Here is a 23,690-nt window from a genome sequence, read left to right on the forward strand (position 1 = left end):
ATTTCCTGGTGAGGACATCTGGATGGTCATGACATTTTTATTTATTTATTTTTATTTTTATTCCATTTATATCCCGCCCTTCTCCGAAGACTCAGGGTGGCTTACAAGCTTAGCAGTAGCCTTCATTCTATGTATATGCCTGCTTATTAGGGCTTTCACACACACCCCAAGCGGCATTATTACAAAGTCAGCTTATTGCCCCCAACAATCTGGGTCCTCATTTTACCTACCTCGGAAGGATGGAAGGCTGAGTCAACCTTGAGCCTGGTGGGACTCGAACCTGCACTAATTGCAGGCAGCTGGTGTTACTTAAGGAGGCATTAGCCCACTGCTCCACCAAGGCTCTTGGGCAAGACACATCCAGACTTGGCTTTTCTCCCCATCTCCATTCATACCTGTGGCATTTTGTAGAGGCTCGTCATGGTGGAAATCTGCATGGAAATGTCAGACTCGGCCCCTTCAATCACAGCCAGCAGCCTCTTCTCTCTTCCACAAATGTAGTTTGGAACATTTGCCTGTCCGGTGGAAAGCAGGTCTGCCAAGGCATCAGCAGTCATTCTTGCTTCATAATAGTTCTCGTAAATGTCATAACCCAGGGTGACATTTGGCAAAACCTGGGGATTCTGGTTGATCTCACGGATGGCAAAAAGAAAGGAGAGAAGGAACCAGTAGGCCGGAGAGCTCTTCCTGCACAAAGCAACAAAACAACAACACACCTTTAATATCCATTCAGCATTTTACCAGATCTTGCATATAAGTAGGATGTTAGACTAGACAACTTGGGAGATACAGTGTAACTCTATCCTTACTACTGCTACTTTTGTTGTTAGCTGCGAAGTCGTGTCCGACCCATCGCGACCCTATGGACAACGTTCCTCCAGGCCTTCCTGTCCTCTACCATCTTCTGGAGTCCATTTAAGCTCACGCCTACTGCTTCAGTGACTCCGTCCAGCCACCTCATTCTCTGTCGTCCCCTTCTTCTCTTGCCCTCCACCTTTCCCAGCATTAGGCTCTTCTCCAGTGAGTCCTTCCTTCTCATTAGGTGGCCAAAGGATTTGAGTTTCAACTTCAGGATCTGGCCTTCTAAAGAGCAGTCAGGGTTGATCTCTAGGACTGACTGGTTTGATCGCCTTGCAGTCCAAGGGACTCGCAGGAGTCTTCTCCAGCACCACAGTTCAAAGGCCTACTACTGCTACTACCAGTGCTTTTTTTGTAAAAGAAAAAGGTGCCGGAACTCACACATGTCATACAACCCGCCTTGCCTAACCTACAAGGTTCCATCCAAAAAAGGTGCCGGAACTCCGTTCTGAGCGTTCTATGAGAAAAAAAGCCCTGGCTACTACTATTAGTAATAATAATATGGTCTCAGGTTTAACTTTCCAAAAAGCAGGAGAGGCAAAGTAGATGAAAAAATTCCCCTGAGGATTGCTCATGGTGGAGAGGAACATTGTCTATGAAAGCTGATTCCATGCAAAAATAGTACAAAAACAACACCACAGTTCTACTTACAGAGTTGGCTGGTTAAAGAGAGGCTCAAGGAAAGTTTCTGGAAGACTGATACCTGGTCTTAGAGGCACAATCCCACCAAGCAAGAGCTCTCCTGGGCGATAATAATTGTACACTGTATCCCGATCCTTGGTGAAGTCAAGAGGGCATTTTCTCCCACTGACTCTGGTGGGCAGCAGCAGCAGAAGCAACAGCAAGAGGAACAGCTTTGGTTTGATGGCAAAATCTGGTAGCATTTCAGGAAACAGAGCTCTCTCCAAAAAAGATAAGAGTGCAACTGCAACCCATTATCTTACATCTGGATATCCTCTCCAAATCCCTGTCTGAATACACTAGCTCCAGAGGAAGCATTTATTTCAACATCAGGCAAGATTCAAGATGAATTTGCAGCGGGCTGTTCCCCACATTCAGAGATTCTGTGATGATGGTTGGGCAAAATCCCTTGAGATTTGGAGGAGAGAAGGAATATGATTTTCACAATTATTAGGCACCTGGTCTCTAGGAGCAGGTGCAGCATTGGAAGACAGCTGATCTGAAATAGTCAGATGTGGGTTACTGGTGTTTGTGAACTTTCCTTGAACTTTGACAACTTTTAGATCCAAAAAATTCAATTCCTATTCAATAGTCCCCAGAGAAGATTAACTGCACTGGTGTCTATGGAGATTCTCAGTCATCCAGGTCATGGTTGTCCCAAAGGTGCTTTTCCAGGAGGCAACTGGAGTTTCTGGTTTTAATTTAATTTCTTGGTGTCATTAATTTGAAGACATTTTGGTTCTCATCCCAGAAACTTCCCCACCATCCAGTCAGGGTTGAAGATGCTTCTTGGATAAAAAGCAAAAAGTCTTCAAAGAAAAACAAGAAAGTCCAGTTGCCTCTGATAAATAACCTTTGGGATAGGTACTGGTGATGGTTCCTGTATTTTGGATAGAATTGAGTTGGCCTCACTACTTTGGATACTAACGACAGAGGAATGTTCTTCAGGAAAATGACTCCAGTCCAAAACAGGAACGCAATTTGCACTGCCTTCTTGATGATCTCAGGACTGACTGTGGAGATTGAAATATTGCCCCATGAAATATTTAATATGTGGAACAATGACAGTGACTTAATTTACTCGCTAGCGCTGCCCTGTTCTTGTGTGGCGTGGCATCCCATTTTTGCACCCCAAGGTTCGGTGTCCAGTTTTTGCACTCCGGGGGCATCATCATCCCATTTTCATGACCCATGGGGCAGGAGCATCCTGTTTTTGCACCCCATGGGATGGTGGCATCCTATTTTTGCACCCTATGGCCATAGCACTAGCACAAGTGGGTGGGTGTGTACTGTCCAGCCAGCCTGTCCCACAGTAGACAGCAGGCCACAGCCCGGTAGTGGGCCATGGCCCACAGGTTGGGGACCTCTGATTTATATGGTTTCTTTCCTGTATGGATCTTTTTGTGGCTATTAAGGTAACTGCTGGTTCTGAATTTCTCTCAACATTCATGGTTTTTCCCCAATATGGATCTTTTAATGGGAAGTAAGATGTCTTGCAGAACAGAAGCTCTTACCATTCTTATAGCATTTATATGATTTCTCTCCACTGTAGATTCTGTTATGTACAATATATTGATCTCTTTGTCTGTCCACATCTTGGACATACTTCTTTTTCTTCTTCATATTTGGCCAAGAAGATACTGCTATCCATACACTGAAAAGGAGAGTATTTTGCCAATCCCCTGTTCGATCAGGAGACCCTACCATTTCAGACAAATGGTTGTTCAGTCTCTTTTTGAAAGCCTCTATTGATGGAACACCCACAAGTTCTGTAGGCAAGCTATTCCATTGGTTGATTGCTCTTACCATTTGGAAATTTCTCCATAGTTCCAGATTGGTTCTCTCCTTGGTTGGTTTCCATCCATTGCTTCTTGTCCTGCCTTCTGGTGCTTTGGAGAACAGAACAGTTCAAGTACCAGGTTTTATGATTTTAAAAATTAATTCATTATGGCTGTACAAATTGGAGCCCTAGTGGACAAGCACTTAAATAGGAGCCAGCCGTGTGCTGCAGCTGCCAAAAAAGCCAACACTGTCCTAGGCTGCATTAACAGAGGGATAGAATCAAGATCACATCAAGTGTTAATAACACTTTATAATGCTTTGGTAAGGCCACATTTGGAATACTGCATCCAGTTTTGGTCAACACTATGTAAAAAAGATAGGGACGTGGTGGCTCAGTGGGTTAGGACGCTGAGCTTGTCGATCAGAAGGTCGGCAGTTTGGCAGGTCGAATCCTGAGTGCCGCGTAGCAGAGTGAGCGCCTGTTACTCGTCCCAGCTTCTGCCAACCTAGCAGTTTGAAAGCACGTAAAAATGCAAGTAGAAAAATAGGGACCGCTCCGGTGGGAAGGTAACAGCGTTCCGTGTGCCTTTGGCATCTAGTCATGCCGGCCACATGACCACGGAGACGTCCTCGGACAAGCGCTGGCTCTTCGGCTTTGAAACGGAGATGAGCACCGGCCCCTAGAGTCGGAAACGACTAGCACGCATGTGTGGGGGAACCTTTACCTTTACCTTTACCTATGTAAAAAAGATAATAATAATAATAGTAATAATAATAATAATAATAATAATAATAATAATAACAACAACAACAACAACAACAACAACAACAACAACAACAACTTTGCAAAATACATCAAGAAATTTCAGCTTCCTGCAATAACTCCAGCAAGGCTACAAAAAATTGCGCTACTCGGAACATCTTACATTTTAAGGAGATACCTGGTTGATACCTAGGATGCTTGCAGCAACCCGTGTCAACCATTAGTGCCAGTCAATTTGAGTGTTCTGTTGACTGAGTTTCATGTTTCATGAATAAAAGTTTTATAATAATAAAAACATTGGAAGGGACCTTGGAGGTCATCTAGTCCAACCCCCTGCTCAGGCATGAAACCCTATACCATTTCGGACAAATGGCTGTCCAGTCTCTTCTTAAAAACTTCCAGTGTTGGAGCATTCACAGCTTCTGGAGGCAGGATGTTCCACTGGTTAATTGTTCTAACTGTCAGGAAGTTTCTCCTTAGTTCTAGGTTGCTTCTCTCCTTGATTAGTTTCCATCTGCTGCTTCTTGTCCTGCTTTCAGGTGCTTTGGAGAATAGCTTGACTCCCTCCTCTTTGCAGCAGCCCCTGAGATATTGGAACACTGCTATCATGTCCCTCCTCATCCTTCTCTTCATTGAACTAGACATACCCAATTCCAGCAGCCGTTCCTTATATGTTTAAGTCTCCAATCCCCTAATCATTGAATTTCACATTGAATTGAGACTCTTGAAAGAGTGCAGAGAAGAGCAACAAAGTTGATTAAAGGGCTGGAGGTTAAAACATATAAATTGAGTTGGATGGGACCTTGGAGGTCATCCAATTCAACCCCCTTCTCAGGCAGGAAACACTATACCATTTTGGATAAATGGTTGTCCAGTCTTTTCTTAAAAAGTTCCAGTGTTGGAGCATTCACAACTTCTGGAGGCAAGTCATTCCACTGATTAATTGTGCTAACTGTCTAACGTTTTAGTTCTAGGCTGCGTCTCTCCTTGATTAGTTTCCATACATTGCTTCTTGTCCTGCTCTCAGGTGCTTTGGAGAAGAGCTTGACTCCCTTTTCTTTATGGCAACCCCTGAGATATTGGAACACTGCTATCAGGTCACCCCTAGTCTTCCTTTTTATTAAACTAAACATACACAATTGCCACAACCATTCATTGTATGTTTTAGCCTCTAGTCCCCTAATCAACTTTGTTGCTCTTCTCTACACTCTTTCTAGAGTCTCAACATCTTTTCTACATCATGGCAACATCGTGGCAATGAAGAGCAGTTGTAGGAATTGGGTATGTCTAGTCTAGTGAAAAGAAGGACTTGGGGTGACGTGATAGCAGTGTTCCAGTATTTGAGGGGCTGCCTCAAAGAAGAGGGGGTCAAGCTGTTCTCCAAAGCACCTGAAGGCAGGACAAGAAGCTATGGATGGAAACTAAGCAAGTGGTTCTCAACCTTTTCTTCACTACAAACCCCCTTTAAAAAGCTTTTGTGGCCATGGACCACCATGACTTAACTTAAGATTTAAACCATAACATTTCTTCAAACCTTTACTCACCTCCTGTGATGATATTGCGACCACCCCCAGGGTCCGCAGACCACAGGTTGAGAACCACTGGACTAATATATTATTGTGATTCAGTGAGATGAGGGAAAACACTACTTTTACACCAGAACATTTTCTAGAGAATAACAATGATGAAATTGATAGAGATATGCAGTATATACTTCCTATGAAAAAGGAGCTGAAACATTTCTTAAGTCCAGAATGTCCAGAAACTGTTAGGATAGATATCAGGCAGACACTTCCCCCATTCACTGGATTATAAAAAGGGGGAATACATTCAGCAAATTGGATTTGCAAAGTTCTGTTATTAGGGACAATTTCCGTCAAAGTAATTAGCCTTCCTATGGAACTGATTTCCTGGCTTGATCAAATGTGTGGGGCTGATACCTTTTGACCAAATGTATGTTATCAACAAGATTGAGGCAATGCCATGGGGGTGTTTTCATGCAGGGGGAAAGGAAGAGACTGAAAAAACATCTCCTGATTTTAAATTTAAATTTAAGTTGTTTATTAATATAATAATAATATAAAGTTGGAAGGGACCTTGGAGGTCATCTAGTCCAACCCCCTGCTCAGGTAGGAAACCCTATACCATTTCAGGCAAATGGCTGTCCAGTCTCTTCTTAAAAACCTCCAGTGTTGGAGCATTCACAGCTTCTGGAGGCAGGTTGTTCCACTGGTTAATTGTTCTAACTGTCAGGAAGTTTCTCCTTAGTTCTAGGTTGCTTCTCTCCTTGACTAGTTTCCATCTGTTGCTTCTTGTCCTACTTTCAGGTGCTTTGGAGAATAGCTTGACTCCCTCTTCTTTGTGGTAGCCCCTGAGATATTGGAACACTGCTATCATGTCACCCCTCACCCTTCTCTTCATTAAACTACACATACCAAATTCCAGCAACCGTTCCCTATATGTTTTAGCCTCCAGCCCCCTAATCATTGTTGTATTGACTATGAGATTGGTCATGTTAGATAAGCTTAGCACTTTTTTTTTAACTTCCATTTATATCCTGCCCTTCTCCGAAGACTCAGGACGGCTTACAAGCTTAGCTTGGGAAATATAATTAGAGGGCAGAACAAAAATGAGTGCTCTACACTTAGCTAAAAGTGGTAAAAAACCACCCCAAATATCTGTCTCTGAAGCTCCTAACCTGGTACATCAGAGACAAAGAACTAACAACTTTCAGAAGGAAATGCAATTTATATTGCAATCAATTCAAGAGGCAACTGAGTCACATAAAGAAGATTCAAGAAGAAACCGTGATGAAACTAAAGAGAATTTGAATAAGATAAATGAGCAAGTTTTCAACTTACAACTAGGGAACCTTCAGAAAATGACTGTAAAGAATGAACAAAGAATTCAGAAAATAGAAGATAAACTAGAAGAAACTGATTGAAAGATGGAGGATATAAAAGAAGGAAATTACAGATTGGTGTAAACAAAGAAAAAAACTGAAGAATTAGTGATAATATGGGAAATGGAAAAGGCACGTCATCCCTCAAGATTTCAGAACATATCTGAAGATAAGGAAGAACACCATATAGAACAGATTACAGAGCTTCCAGGAGAAACATTAGAAATCGGGAAACAAGAAATGAAAAGAAAACCTGAGGGAGGAGGAAAGTTGGAGGTGTTTAATGAACACAAATGGGTTATACTCCTCTTCAGAAATATCTTACCTAAATGGCCTTTCCCGCTACAAAGTGTACTTATAAAAACGGAGAAATTTTTTTCCTGATGATTTAAATACACGGATTTGGAAACCTACCTGGCAAAGGAAGAAACCTAGACTTAGACTAAAGGAAATAGAGGACTTGATTTGCTGGATGGGGCCTGATATTACCAAGCTAAAAGAAATAGATAACGCTTAGATACTAAAAGATCATTATTATATTTAGAAATATATTACTTATAATTAGGAGGGTACACATTTCTATGAGATGGGAAACATGAAAATAACAGGACGATTTTTAATAAGGGAAGCTTTTACTCACCTTAATGTAATTAACTTGGAGAAAACTATAAACTATAAAGATATTTTGAATACTGAAGGGAAAACAAAATCGAAACAAGTTGTGAAAACAGGGTATGGGCTTAATAAAGTGATCTGAAAGTATAATAGATATGATCTGCATAGAAAAGATGTTATAAATTGGAACTATTTTTAGTTGATATAATATTAGAAAAACATGATGAAGAAGCATTAGTTAATGGTGTATGTATGTTGTACGTATCAATAGCACTAAAATTGCATTTGTTCAGTGTTTGAAAAGTGAAGTAACATCTGAAATAGAGGGGATTAGAGCAATAGTGAAGAACAAAGCAAAGGAAGATATAGATTAATTTTAATATGTATTTTTAAGTAAAAAATGAACCCAGACAATGCATTCTTTGCCAAGGACTTATGATGTGTAAAAATAGAAAACTAATAAAATTTTGTAAAAAAAAAAATCTCCAAAAGGTTTCAACATTACCAAATCCTTATTGTTTGGGTGAACATTTGTTCAGGGAAAGTTCACAAAGCATCAGAAAACCAAGACTGCCTTCTGTTGGTTTCAGATCAGCTTTTCTCCACCCCTGCACCTGCTCCTGGAGCCCAGGTGCCATATAATTGTGAAAATCATGCTTCCTTCTCCAAATCTTAAGGGAGTTTGTCCAACTATCACCGCTGAATCTCTAAACGTGGGGAGCAGCCTGCTGCCACATCTTGAATGTTGCCTGATATTCAGTGAGCCAATGTGGTTAGATAGAGATCTGGAGAGGCAACCAAGATGTAAGATCATGGCTTGCTTGTAAAGATGTGATTGCACTGTAACTTTTCTGGAGAGAGGTCTATTCCCTGAAATGTTACCAAGTTTTGCCATGAGAACAAAACTGCTCCTCTTGCTGTGGCTTCTGCTTCTGCTGCCCACCAGAGTCAATGGGAGAAAATGCCCTCTCGACTTCACCAAGGATCGGGATACAGTGTACAATTATTATCACCCAGGAGATCTCTTGCTTGGTGGGATTGTGCCTCTAAGACCAGGTCAGCTTCTCCAAGCAAACTTTCAGGAGCCTCTCTTTAACCAGCCAACTCTGTAAGTAGACTTCTAGAGTGCAATTTGTACTCTTTTGCATAGAAGAAGCTTTCAAGGACATCTAATGTTCCTCTTCATCAGGAATAATCCTCGGGGAAATATTTTCTATTTTGCCTCTTCTGCTTCCAGAAGGAAGAATCCGAGACTAAATTCTGAGTAGTAATAGTAGTAGCAGTAGTAGGGACAGAGTCAGAATGGATCACCAGTTATTAATTGAACATCCTGCTCAACTGCAAGATCTGATAAAATGCTGAATGAATATTAAAGTTGTGTTATATCTGTGGCTTTATGCAGGAAAGGCTATCCATCATACTGGTTCCTTCTCTCCTTTCTTTTTGCCATCCGTGAGATCAACCAGAATCCCCAGGTTTTGCCAAATGTCACCCTGGGTTATGAGATTTACGAGAACTATTATGAAGCAAGAATGACTGCTGATGCCTTGGCAGACCTGCTTTCCACCGGACAGGCAAATGTTCCAAACTACATTTGTGGAAGAGAGAAGAGGCTGCTGGCTGTGATTGAAGGGGCCGAGTCTGACATTTCCACGCAGATTTCCACCATGACGAGCCTCTACAAAATGCCACAGGTATGAATGGAGATGGGGAGAAAAGCTAAGTTTGGATGTGTCTTGCCCAGGAAAATGACATGGCACTTAAGACCTCTCGGCCATCCAAACATTAGGGCACTTACTCAGAGAGGGCAGTGGAACTGAATTTCTCCCCTGCCTTTGGTTACCCTTCAAAAGTATAGAATACTCATCTGCAAATCTTCATTTGAGATCCTCCAGGGAGGCTATTTCTGCACTTTTTAGAAGCACAGAATAGAAGTGATACTAGAGATCATATAGCCCAACCTCTCCCCAGTACAGGAACCCACTCTTAAAAGCATGCATAAAACATTACCATCTAGCCAAAGTGAAAATAGGCACTCTGTTTCACTGTGGGACTAACCATTGTGTAAGTCCTCTTATCATTACCGAACTCTTCCAGTTCATACATTCTAACAGATGAATTGGACAGCTGAGGCAACTTACTCCATCACTTCACCTAAGGCAGAAATCAACTATTCCAGCATCTGAGAAAGTTTGTCCTCTTAGATTTTGGTGGAACACCTATAATGATCTATAGCTACATCAATATTTACATTTATATCTCTGTGAAAGTGTGCTTGTGTATGTGCACATACGTGGATAGGGCTCGCAACTTGGGAGTCCTCCTAGACTCACGACTTACCCTGGAAGACCATATAGTAGCCGTGACTAGGGGGGCTTTCGCCCAGGTTCGCCTGGTGCGCCAGTTGCGGCCCTATCTGGACCGGGATGCCCTGTGTATGGTCACTCATGCGCTCGTGACCTCTCGCCTAGACTATTGTAATGCTCTCTACATGGGGCTTCCCTTGAAGACCACTCGGAGGCTCCAACTGGTACAGAATGCGGCCGCGAGAGTTGTCTTGGGAGTTTCCCGGTACTCCCATGTTACACCTTTGCTCCGCGAGCTGCATTGGTTACCAGTTGTCTTCCGGGTGAGGTTCAAGGTCTTGGTTATGATCTTTAAGTCCTTACATGGCATGGGTCCGGGATACCTCGAGGACCACCTGCTGCCGGAATCCACTCCCCTCCGCCCTGTGCGTGCCCACAGAGAAGGCCTCCTCAGTGTGCCTCCAGTCAGGGAATATCGACTGGTGGCCCCCAGGGGGAGGGCCTTCTCTGTGGGTGCCCCGGCACTATGGAACCAACTGCCGGTTGAGCTCCGGATGGCATCGGACCTCCGATCCTTCCGTCGCGGGTTGAAGACCCACTTGTTTGAGTTAGCTGGTCTGGCCTGAAGGGGAATATGGTTTTTTTTAATTGGTTTTATTATTTTACTATTGCTGTATTTTAATTGGGCATGGTTTAATTTTCTTTTAATTTTTGTATACTTATTTATACCTATTTATATATGCCCTGTGAACCGCCCTGAGTCCCTAGGGAGAAGGGCGGTATAGAAATCCAATAAATGAAATGAAATGAATGATCTTCCATCAAAAGATCAAATCTTGCAAATTTTGACTTCAAAATATTTCCATTCTTATAAGGTCAGCTATGGTTTTGTGTCTGAAACTCTAAATGACAAAACCCATTTCCCGTTCATCTACCCGATGGTCCCCAAAGAAGATTACTTATATTGGGGAATTGCCAGACTGCTCCACCATTTCAGATGGAACTGGGTTGGTCTCCTTGCACCAGACACTGAGAACGGAAAGAGATTCCTACGGACTTTGAGCCCCATATTAACAAGAAACATGATTTGTGTAGCCTTTTCTGTGAACATCCCAACATTGTACTGGAAAATGAGGCTATTGAGTAATGAACCATTTCACTTGTGGAACAAGGTCAGTGTTTTAATATATTATGGAGAAGCTCGCTATTTCTATAGTTTTATATGGATGATTCAAGACTATGTTCAAAGGCACATCAAGCCTCTCCAGGCGAAGGTTTGGATCACCACAACAATGTGGGACCTCTTTGTGAATTTATCTTATGAAATACTGTCTCCTCAACATCTCCAGGGTTTCTTCTCTTTCTTAATCCATGCTGTAAAAAGACCACAATATGTTCATGAAACATTTTTTGTCCCTATGCAAGATTTTGGCAGAAAGGCGTTCAGTTGTTCGTATTCCAAACACCTCTTTTCTGTGAAAGGAAGGATGAGATGCCAGGAGAATGAGGACCTGGAGACCATGCGGGAAGAAGTGGTGGACAAAACTCTTTCTCTGGATGGCTACGGTATTTACAAGCTCTCCTGGGCAGTTGCTCGGGCTTCACATGCTGCTTACTTATCCAGGTCCAAGCAGAAAGCAATGAAGGAAAGAGATCACCAGCTGGTCCTTCAGATGTGGCAGGTATTTTTTTTTTCCTTCAAAAATCCTGAAGGTGAGCTTTCAGGCTTCAAAGATATTTTCGATAGTGTGGTGAGTTTAAGATTACAGAATCAGAATAGAGCTGGAAGGGGCCTTGGAGATCTTCTAGTCCAGGCCCATCCCCAAGCAGCAGACCCAATACCATTTCAGACAAGTGGCTGTCCAATCTCTTCTTAAAAACCTCCAGTGATGTACCACCCATAACATCTGAAGGTAAGCTGTTCCACTGGTTAATTGTCCTCACTGTTGGGAAGTTTGTCCTTAATTCCAGGTTACTTCTCTCCTTGATTAGTTTCCATCCATTGTTTCTTGTTTTGCCTTCTGGTGCTTTGGAGAATAAATTGAGCCCCTCCTCCTCGAGGCAGCCTCTCAAACACTGGAATACTGTAATCATGTACGGCCCAGTCCTTCTTTTCTCTAGACTAGCCATACCAAGTTCCTGCAATGTTCTTCATATGTTTTAGTCTCCAGGCCTTTAATCATCTTAGTTGCCCTTCTTTGCACTTGTTCCAAAGTCTCAACATTTTTTTTTTGTTATGTGGTGACCAAAACCGGATGCAGTGCTGGATTTTAAATCCAGACAAAACTGGATTTCAATTGTCTTCCATTTTGTGACGTTTGTGAGGCAGGGAAGCTTCCCCCTCCTCTTCGTTTGTCGTGACTTCTGGACCAGAGTTATATGGATGTTTGCCAACTCTACTTGGAGAACCTGGTTTTTCTTTTCTCATGTTATTCTTTTGTTTGTCCTTGTAGCTTCATCCTTTCCTGAGAGATTTCCACTTCTACAATATTTGCATGGATGGAGTTTTTCTGGATGAAAAAGGGGACCTTTATGCCAAATTTGATACTGTGAACTGGGTGCCCTTTCCTAATAAGTCCTTTGGGGCAGTGAAGTTTGGGAGGATAGATAGACCACAGGGGTCCAAAGATCTGGAATTCATCCTTGACCAGGAGGCCATAAACTGGTCCCAGAGGTTCAACCAGGTGAGCTGAGAGTCTTCATGTAATGCTCTCCAACCTCTCTTTATTTTTCCAGCCAGGTGGGAAATGTTCGAGAAGTGGCTGGAGCTGGGATAAAGGATTGTTTGGGACCACTATTTCCAATCAAATTGCTGGGCTCCTTGGATCACTGAGTTGGACTCTATGGTCAAGAAGTCAACTGTGGATCAGCCAGATTCAGATGCTACTTGGCTCATGTTACATCTGGAAAAAGAGCAGCAATAGCAATAGCACTCAAACTTATATATCGCTTCACAGTACTTTACAGCTCTCTCTAAGTGGTTTACAAAGTCAGCATCTTGCCCCCACCAATCTGGGTCTTCATTTTACCAACCTCAGAAGGATGGAAGGCTGAGTCAACCTTGAGTCAGTCAGTATCAAACTGCTGGCAGTGGGCAGAGTTAGCCTGCAATACTCCATTCTAACCACTGTGTGTGCTGCCCCACTCACTCACACACCTGTAACTGTGCTTTAGTGAGTTTATTAATATTCCCCAGCAATTCCCTTCACTAAAACTCAGAACTGTCCCAATTAAGTCCAGCTGTGAGCAGACCAAGGTTAGTCCACAGAGCAACCTATCTTTTCCAAGTAGCTGGGGGAAAAATCCCACCTTTGACAAATACATTCTGCTCCTTCACAAAAAGAGAAATACACCAGGGAGAAGCAGGAAAAGATTAATGTCTTGTGATTATGGCACTATTTAATCTTCTATGATGACGTTCCTTCTCTTTGGGTCAGTGTCTGCCTCACTCCAGATGTACCGAAAGCTGTCATCCTGGCCAAGCCAAGGTGGTCCTGGAAGGAAAGCCTCTTTGCTGCTACGGGTGTACCATGTGTGCAAAACACACCATCTCCACTCAGGAAGGTAGGGAACACTATGGGGAAAGGAAGCTCTTTTTTATTGAAAAGTTTTATAAAAGTTACAATATTATCCCATCCCCAACCCACCCCTAAACCCCCCTCCCCCTCCCCCACTTCCCAAAGCTGATTACAGGGTTACAAATATAAAATAATCATAATCTAACTAACATTAACCAACTATATAAATAACCAAATACATAATGCACTTTAACCCGTCTATAACATAATTACAAACAATCTAAAAGTATCCAACTTATACTATTACAATAATAATACCGTATAATATATATATTATTATAACTAATAGGGAAAAGGCAGCTCTTGAAGAATGAGGAGATTTACTGAAGAATTCTATTCAGGGATACTTGGAAGCAAGCTTGTCAACCACGTGCAAGCAGTCTATAGAGAGGAACAAAGATGACCATGATGGAGATAGGAATGAAGATAAAAGTAACTAAAGCACTTTTTAAAAAGAATGTAGACAACTCCTGGAAGCAGCTCAGAGAGACATTTCCCCAATAAACTGAACTGTAAGAAGGTGGAGGAGGCACAAGGCAATTAAATTTACAAGATTCAGTTATTAGTGCCTATCTCAGTAAAATTATTTTTAGACTTTTGGTGGAGTTGATTTTCAGGTCTGATCTACAAGTTGGGGACAAGAGGAAAGGCAAGGCCAAAAGCCACATGGGATTGGTCAACAGAAGAGACGTACCAGCTCTGAGTTTCAAACAATTGGATTATTGCAAGATGGAAGCCAAGAATTAGTTTTCCTATCTTTGCTGCTGTTAAGTAGGTGTCTAGATTTCTGTATCCCTCATCTGATAAGAATAGAATAGATTCAACTGGACTGGAATGGACTGGAATGGAACAGAACAGAACAGAACAGAAAATATGGACTGGACTACAATAGACCAGACCAGACCAGACCAGACCAGACCAGAATACAATAGAATAGAATAGAATAGAATAGAATAGAATAGAATAGAATAGAATAGAATAGAATAGAATAGAATAGAATAGAATAGAATAGAATAGAATAGAATAATTTAATTTAATTTAATTTATTAATATTTCTATACCGCCCTTCTCCCTGAGGACTCAGGGCGGTGTACAGGGCAAGAATAATACACAGAAATGTACAAAAATTAAAAGATAATTAAATACATGCCCGATTAAAATACAGTTAATACATAATAAAAACCCAATAAAAATGATAAAAAACCCCACCAATCCCCCTCATGCCAGGCCGGCTTGCTCAAACAAGTATGTTTTCAGATCGCGGCGAAAGGAGCGCAGATCGGGCGCCGTCCGGAGCTCAACCGGTAACTGGTTCCATAGCTCCGGGGCGCCCACAGAGAAGGATCTCCCCCTGGGGGCCACAAGACGGCATTCTCTGACCGGTGGCACCCTGAGGAGGCCCTCTCTGTGGGAACGCACAGGGCGCAGGGAGCTTGATGCCGGCAGCAGATGTTCCCTGAGGTACTCCGGCCCCATGCCATGAAGGGCTTTAAACACCATTACTAGCACCTTGAATCTCACCCGGAAGACAACTGGCAACCAATGCAGCTCACGGAGCAGAGGTGTCACATGGGAGTATCGGGAGACTCCCAACACAACTCTCGCGGCTGCATTCTGTACCAGTTGGAGCCTCCGGGTGGTCCTCAAGGGAAGCCCCATGTAGAGAGCGTTGCAGTAGTCTAGACGAGAGGTCACGAGCGCGTGAGTGACCGTGCACAAATCATCCCGGCTTAGATAGGGCCGCAACTGGCGCACCAGGCGAACCTGGGCGAAAGCCCCCCTAGTCACGGCCACCATGTGATCTTCCAAGGTAAGCCGTGAATCTAGGAGGACTCCCAAGTTGCGAGCCCTATCTATGGGGGGTAATAATTCACCCCCCATCGAAAGAGATGGAATATCCGAATAGACCCGGGATGAAGGTATGCAAAGCCACTCGGTCTTGTCGGGGTTGAGTCGAAGTCTGTTCCTCCCCATCCAGACCCGAACCGCCTCCAGGCAACGGGACATCACGTTGAGGGCATCACTGGGGTGGTTTGGGGTAGAAAGAAAAAGCTGGGTATCATCAGCATACTGATGATACCCAACTCCAAAGCCACGAATGATCTCACCCAGCGGTTTCATATAGATGTTGAACAGGAGAGGCGAGAGGACCGACCCCTGAGGAACTCCACAAACGAGAGACCTCGCGGTCGACCTCTGCCCTCCTGTCAACACCGACTGCGAGCGTCCCTGGAGATAGGAGGAGAACCACTGTAATACCGTGCCTCCCACTCCCAATCCCCTGAGACGCTGCAGCAAGATACCATGGTCGATGGTATCGAAAGCCGCTGAGAGGTCTAATAGGACTAGAACAGAGGAATGACCCCTGTCCCGAGCCCTCCAGAGATCATTCACCAGCGCGACCAATGCCGTCTCCGTGCTGTGCCCGGGCCTGAAACCCGATTGGTACGGGTCTAGATAATCCGCTTCATCCAGGACCAAGGGGAGCTGATGCGCCACCACACTCTCAACAACCTTCGCAAGAAAGCGAAGGTTGGAGACCGGACGAAAGTTGTTCAATACATCTGGGTCCAAGGCAGGCTTCTTGAGGAGGGGCCTCACCACCGCCTCTTTCAAGACGGCAGGGAAGCTACCCTCACTCAAAGAAGCTGATATAACTGCCTGGAACCAGGTGCGTGTCCTCTCCCGGGCTGCATAAACCAGCCAGGAAGGGCACGGGTCCAATAAACATGTGGTGGAGCTCAGTCTCCCCATAATCCTGTCCACTTCCTCTGGAGTCACAGAATCAAACTCTTCCCAAATGATATCGACAAGACCACCCGCATCCTGATCGCCAGACTCTGCCCAGTCGGAGTCCAAACCGGTCCGAATCCGAGTGATTTTGTCTGACAGATAATTGTTAAACTCCTCGGCACGACCCTGCAAGGGTTCCTCCCTCACCTCCTGATTAAGGAGGGAGCGAGTCACCCTAAACAGAGTGGCCGGGCGATTATCTGCGGACGCGATAAGGGTAGCGAAGTGATTGGACCTCGCCACCCTTATCGCAGCGAGATAAGACCTAATATGGGTTCTTAGTCGCAATCGGTCGGATTCGGATCGGCTGGACCTCCAACCGCTCTCTAGGCCCCGTCTCCGGCGCTTCATCTCCCTGAGCTCCGCGGAGAACCATGGAGCTCGACGGGATCTGCATCGGGTCAGGGGCCGCAAGGGTACAACTCGGTCAAGAGCCTCAGTGGCCGCCCTTTCCCAAGCTTCCACTAAGGCATCTGCCGAGCTGTGAGTGGGGGAGGCAGGTGGGGACCCCAGCGCTGCCTGGAATCTCGCGGAATCCATTAAGCATCTGGGGCGGTACCATCTAACTGGTTCCACACACCCACGGCGGGGGGAGGCAAAACGGAAGACCAGCCGCAGGAGATGATGATCGGTCCATGACAGGGGCATAATAATTGGAGAGCCCCCACCAAGATCATCTAACCACCGACCAGATAAGAAAACTAGGTCAAGGGTGTGGCCTCCCTCATGAGTCGGTCCTGAAATTACTTGCGTCAGGTCCATGGCCGTCATGGAAGCCATGAACTCCCGAGCCAACTCAGATGATCCTCCCAGAGATGGTAGATTGAAGTCCCCCAAAACTATAAGTTTTGGAATGGAATGGAATAGAATAGAATGGAATGGAATGGAATGGAATAGAATAGAATAGAATATTTGGAATGGAATGGAATGGAATGGAATGCTTTATTTTGCCAAATGTGATTAGAGATACAAGGAATTTGTCTCCTTATGTGTCTACTAACACTAGTCACACTAGTTTGGTAGTTTCCAAAGTAAGATAAATAATAATGTATTATTATTTAGTGACTCTGGTAGCAAGCAAACTTAAAATCAGGTGAAAACAGAAGTTGTGGGTGTTCCATCACTGGAGGTTTTTAAGAAGAGATTGGATAGCCATTTTTCTGGAATGGTCTAGGGTCTTCTGCCTGAGCAGGGGGTTGGACTAGAAGACCTCCAAAGTTCCTTTAATTGCATTTGGCTTGAAGCTGCAAAGCAGTGCATAGGGAACATGTTTTGTCTTCCAGTGAAATGTTGTGGATTATGGTGAGTGTGAGAACTGGAAGCTGAAACGGGAGGGTCTCCTCTCCTCTCCTCTCCTCTCCTCTCCTCTCCTCTCCTCTCCTCTCCTCTCCTCTCCCCCTTCCTTCCCCTCCCCTGAAGCAGCAAATAAATTGAATAAATAATAACCCCAGTAGCAGACCGGCCAATCACTGAGAAATGTATAAATATTTAAACAATGGAGTCCCCATTGACCAGAATCTGAATTCCTATATTTGGAATTAATCTAGTTCCTAGGTGGCTCATCCCTTCATTAATACCATGCAGTCTACTCCAGCCAGTCTGTTTTTACTCCTTTTACATCCTTTTTGTTCCTCTTGGCTGTTTTCCTTCCTCATTCCTACTAGGAATTTTCAACCAAATTTTCTCCTGAGACAGATTTGGATTTTTAAACCCAATATTTTAGCCGTAACTTAGTATATGCCTATTCAAAAGGAGTGTTTTATTATGGCCATGTAAAATTAATATTTGAGGTCTTGTCTTCTCCCCAGATGCAGAGAAGTGCACAAGATGTCCAGAAGATCAGCATCCAAATAAAGACCAAACCAAATGCATCCCCAAGAAAGTAACCTTCTTGTCTTACAAAGAAGACTTGGGGATAATCCTCACTTCATTTAGCCTCTTCTTATCTTTGGTCACTGCTTTCGTCTTAGCAATCTTCATCAAATTCTTAGAAACTCCCATAGTCAAGGCCAACAACCGGGACCTCTCCTACTTCCTCCTGGTCTCTCTTCTGTTGTCCTTCTTGACTTCCCTCCTCTTCATTGGCCGTCCAAGAGCAGCCACCTGCTTTCTCAGGCAAACATCCTTCAGCATCATCTTCTCTATTGCAGTGTCTTCCATCTTAGCCAAAACAATCACAGTGGTGCTGGCTTTCCTGGCTACAAGACCTGGGAATGCTGTGAGGAGATGGCTGGGAAAGACCTTGGCCAACTCCATTGTTCTTTCTTGCTCTGTCCTCCAAATTGTCATCTGTACCATCTGGCTGGGACTTTCTCCCCCATTCCCTGATTCTGACATGCACTCCCAGCCAGAAGAGATTGTTCTGAAGTGCAATGAAGGCTCTGTCACCATGTTTTATGGTGCCCTCTCATACATGGGCTTCTTGGCTGCCATCTGCTTCACGGTGGCTTTCCTGGCCAGGAACCTCCCTGGGGCTTTCAATGAAGCCAAGCTGATCACCTTCAGCATGCTGATCTTCTGCAGTGTCTGGGTCTCCTTTGTGCCCACTTACCTGAGTACCAAAGGGAAATACATGGTGGCCGTGCAGGTCTTCTCTATCCTGGCCTCCAGTGCTGGACTGCTGGGCTGCATCTTCATCCCCAAATGCTACATTATTTTGATACGACCTGACTTGAATACAAAGGAGCAATTAACGGCAAAAACTAAAGATGACTTGACAGTGAACATAAAACAATCCTAATTGTCATAACCCTCCCAGGTGGTGCTACATCATAGCTTGATTAGGTATTCCAGGGGAATTTGGTTAATCTGTTTGAAAACTGTTGAAACGTTTCTAGATTTTTAGGGGAAAAGCCCCATAGCGAGAGCTATATCTTTTGGACTGTACTCTTGATGACATCATGGAAATGTTACAATTTATTTCAAGCATTATAACACTTTGGCAAAGTTAATTCATTGGACTCCCCAACGTTTGCTTAAAAATCTAGATACTCAATATTTTTATGCATTGAAATGTTTGCTTAGTAGTTATTTATTTATTAAATTTATACAGCTCCCATCTCCCCAACAGGGTGAATCTGGGTGGCTTAAAAATGCTGAGGGAGATGGGTGGCCTCAAAACATGAAATATAGATAGATTAGATAGAATGGATAGAAGAATAGAATAGAATAGAATAGAATAGAATAGAATAGAATAGAATAGAATAGAATAGAATAGAATAGAATAGAATAGAATAGAATAGAATAGAATAGAATAGAATGAATAGAATAGAATAGAATAGAATAGAATAGATAGAGATAGATAGATAGATAGATAGATAGATAGATAGATAGATAGATAGATAAGAGAGAGAGAGAGATGTATGTATGAATAGAATAGAATAGGAGTAGAATAGAACAGAACAGAACAGAACAGAATAGAGATAAATCGATGGATGGATAGAATAGAGATAGATACATAGAGATAGATAGATAGATAGATAGATAGATAGATAGATAGATAGACAGACAGACAGACAGACAGACAGACAGACAGAAAGACAGACAGATAAAAAGCAATTAAAAATTTAAAACTATGCACATTAAAATTTTAAACTATGTAGAAAATCAGAACCAAGGAGATGGATGGGACAGGGATTAGATCTTCTTACTCAATAAACAACCCCTTGTGGTGAGTGGTCCTTGCTCCCCCCCACCAGAATTCCTTAGCACATGGGTCCCCAACTCTCGGGTTGTGGACCATTACCAGGCTGTGGCCCCTTGGGAACTGGGCTACTGAAGTGGCAGGGGAGCATGCAAAGCTTCATTTGTACATGTGTGGGATTTATATTGGGTGTGTGTAACCATTTCCCCTTCACACACATTGCCAAAACCTCTGATGCTGCTGGTGCCAGTCCATGGAATCGAAAAGATTGTGGACCCCTGCCTTAGCAGATGCGAAGTGGGCTGGTTCCTCAGTGTAAATCCAACCCATACCATATAGGCAATTACAGGAATAGCGAACACCTTGAATTGGACCCCGAAGCAAACTGATAACCAATGCAGCTTACATCACAGCGGTGTTGTATGTGCCACCCTAGAGCCCCCTCAAAAACTGTGCCCACTGCTGCATTCTGCACCACCTATAGCTTCTGAATATCTTCAAGGGTAGCCCTGTGTAGAGTGTATTGCAGTAATCCAATTGAGAGATGATTGTGTGCAGGCCTCATGATTCCGATAAGGGTGTAACTGGCTCTTAACATGAATTTGTGTAAAGAACCTCCTGGCCATGATTGTCACCTGCTCTTCAAGCAGGAGTCATGAGTCCAGGAGAACCCCAAGTTTCCACACCAAGTCTGTCTGGGATATTGCAACTCTATCCAGAACTAAAGATGGAGATCCTGAGGTCCCCTGCACCCACAGCCATTCCATCTTGACAGAATTCGACTGAAGCCTGTTGTCCTCCATCCAGATCAGACAGATATCTCTCTAATTACAGATAGTCTTTGACTTACAACAGTTCATTTAGTGACTGTTTGAAGCTACAACAGCACTGAAAAAAATCAGAATCAGAATCAGAATCAGAATCAGAATCAGAATAGAAGCTGGAAGGGACCTTGGAAGACTTCTAGTTCAGCCCCCTGCTCAAGCATGAGATCCTATACCATTTCAGACAAGTGATTGTCCAGTCTCTTCTTAAAAACCTCCAGTGATGAAGCACTCACAACATCTGAATGCAACTTCTTTTTAAAAATAAAGTTGTTGTTTATTATTTATTATTATTATTATTATCGGTTCTTTATTATTATTATTATTATTATTATTATTATTATTATTATTATTATTATTATTATTATTATTATTATTATTATTATTATTATTATTATTATTGCTTTTTTTGTAAAAGAAAAAGGTGCCGGAACTCACACATGTCATACAACCCGCCTTGCCTACCCTACAATGTTCCATCCAAAAAAGGTGCCGGAACTCCGTTCTGAGCGTTCTATGAGAAAAAAAGCCCTGATGATGATGATGATGATGATGATGATGATGATGATGATGATGATTATTATTATTATTATTATTATTATTATTATTATTATTATTATTATTATTATTATTTAAACAGAGTTCAATAATAATTATTCAACAAAAAAGTGTTGCCTGAGTATCTTATTCACTAATGCAAATTAAATTCCTAATCCCTAAATCTTTTCTCTAACCATTGATAAAATAGGTCCCAAGTTTGAAAATATTCTGTTTCTTTTTTTTCTTTCAACCTTAAAGTAAGTCTGTCCATTTCCGCACAGTCTAATATTTTTTTGATTATTTCTTCTGCTGGTGGTATTTCTTCGTTCATCCAATATTGCGCAAATATAATTCTTGCCGCTGTTATCACACATAAAATCCAATATGTACTTTGCTTATCAAGGTTTTCTGGCATTATACCTAGTTAAAAAAAATCAGGTTTATAGTCTATGTGTTTCTCTAATATTTTTTCTAACCAAGTGTGGATTATTGTCCAATCTCTTTGCTTTAACACATGTCCACCACATATGATAATAAGTACCTGGTTTGTGTTTACAATTCCAACATTTCTCTGACATGTTTTTAAACATTTTTGCTAATCTTGTTGGTGGCAAATGAAATCTATAAAACAGTTTATATAAGTTTTCTTTGTATGAAGCTTACATTGTCAATTTATACAGTAGTTTCTTTCCCACAAACCTTGCCACTTTTCTAAGTCTATATTATATAAAAAATTCTTTGCCCATACTATCATTGTCTCTTTTACTTGTTCATCTTCCATTTTGAAATTTAATAAGAAATTGTCCATTTTTTAATTAACTTTTCATCAGAAGTTGATAATGTCTGATCAAACGTAGTCTATTCTTTGTAAAATCCATACTGTTTAATATCTCTATCATATCATATCTGACTGGATGGTGGGGACTGGAAGGATTTACTGTTCAGAAGGATGCATTACTTGGGTGACTCAGACAACATAGATAAGCCTCCAGGTGGCATCAATGACTCTCTAAAAGAATGCAAATGACCAGCTGTCTCCAAGGAGTACAAATCCTTCTATTCTCCACCATCCATTCAGACCTGAAGAAGCTTCTTGGATGAGAAGCAAAAGGTCTTCAAAGAAAAGGCTCCACACTTACCTGCACTGCTCAGGTGACCCTGAGGAGACAGGTAAACCTCCAAATGGCCTCAAAGACTCTCTAAAAGAATGCAAATGACCAGCTGTCTGTAATAAGTATAAATCCTGGTGGTGGGGGAGAGGTTATGGTTCTGTGCAAATGGTTTATGGACCAGTTTGCAAGCATAGGTGGATAGAAAAATGGACCACCTAAGCATTCTTGGGGATAGAACTGTTGGAATTGTAAACACAAACCAGGTACTTATTATCATATGTGGTGGACATGTGTTAAAGCAAAGAGATTGGACAATAATCCACACTTGGTTAGAAAAAATATTAGAGAAACACATAGACTATAAACCTGATTTTTTGTTTACTAGGTATAATGCCAGAAAACCTTGATAAGCAAAGTACATATTGGATTTTATGTGTGATAACAGCGGCAAGAATTATATTTGCGCAATATTGGAAGAACGAAGAAATACCACCAGAAGAAGAAATAATCAAAAAAATATTAGACTGTGCAGAAATGGACAGACTTACTTTAAGGTTGATGACTCCGGACACCAGGGTTCAGCATCCCAACTCTTTATTGATGTAGCACAGACTGGGCGAACAAAGGGGCAACTGCCCCACTTATATACCTAGCCAGGTATACTTGGAACCAATCACATTATCTGGATTTCCCGCCAAAGACTACCCTGCCAATCCGGACAGGGCACCCTGCCACCTGGTGGTGTCAGTGGCTTATATCTGTGTAACATCCCCTATGTACATAACAGAAAGTCTCTGTTTATTTGGCAGCCAGAAACTTCAGTGACAGCAGCATGTTTCTGGGGTGGCTGATCAAATGGGATGAGAGTTGGCGGGTTTTTATACATTCTTTGGAGCTTTGTATTTGAGATGCCTGTTCCTGTGTAAGAAAATGTCCTTTAATATTTTAATGGGTGTTGCCAGATTCCTATGGTGTCATGTAGGGGTCATGGCTGGGTCTTCAGGCAAGAGAGGAAATGCAAATCCTAGATGTTTTGTTTGACTGAGCTAATCTTGTCAGTTTGGTCTCCTTGTCTATTGTGTTGCTTACTTAGGGTTTCTGGCTGTTGTTTGTTTATGAATAGTGTGGCCCAGCTTTCTGAAGGAATGCAAAATTTCCATTCTTAAAGACTAGCCTCTTCAAGCTTCTGCTTGAGGCTGTTTTCCTATAGCAGGAAGACTGGGACTGCTTTCTGGCTTTGTTAAGATATTTCTTCTCCTCTCCTTTCAGGGAAATATTCCATCCTGCCTCTTT

General features: G+C 42.6%; 1 protein-coding gene across 1 annotated transcript; it reads left to right on the plus strand.

Annotated features, from left to right (window-relative positions):
* Positions 1 to 9,133: 9,133 nt before the first annotated feature.
* LOC310633231 (vomeronasal type-2 receptor 26-like) lies at positions 9,134 to 19,018 on the plus strand (the record flags this gene model as incomplete). The annotated part of the gene is made up of 6 exons (XM_083350921.1): positions 9,134 to 9,295; positions 10,783 to 11,050; positions 11,390 to 11,589; positions 12,361 to 12,591; positions 13,345 to 13,471; positions 18,087 to 19,018. 6 exons carry the CDS (start codon positions 9,134 to 9,136, stop codon positions 19,016 to 19,018), a joined length of 1,920 nt encoding a protein of 639 aa, XP_083207047.1.
* Positions 19,019 to 23,690: the final 4,672 nt, after the last annotated feature.

The sequence above is a fragment of the Vipera ursinii genome, assembly GCF_947247035.1.
Source record: "Vipera ursinii genome assembly, chromosome: 2".
Classification (NCBI taxonomy): domain Eukaryota; kingdom Metazoa; phylum Chordata; class Lepidosauria; order Squamata; family Viperidae; genus Vipera; species Vipera ursinii.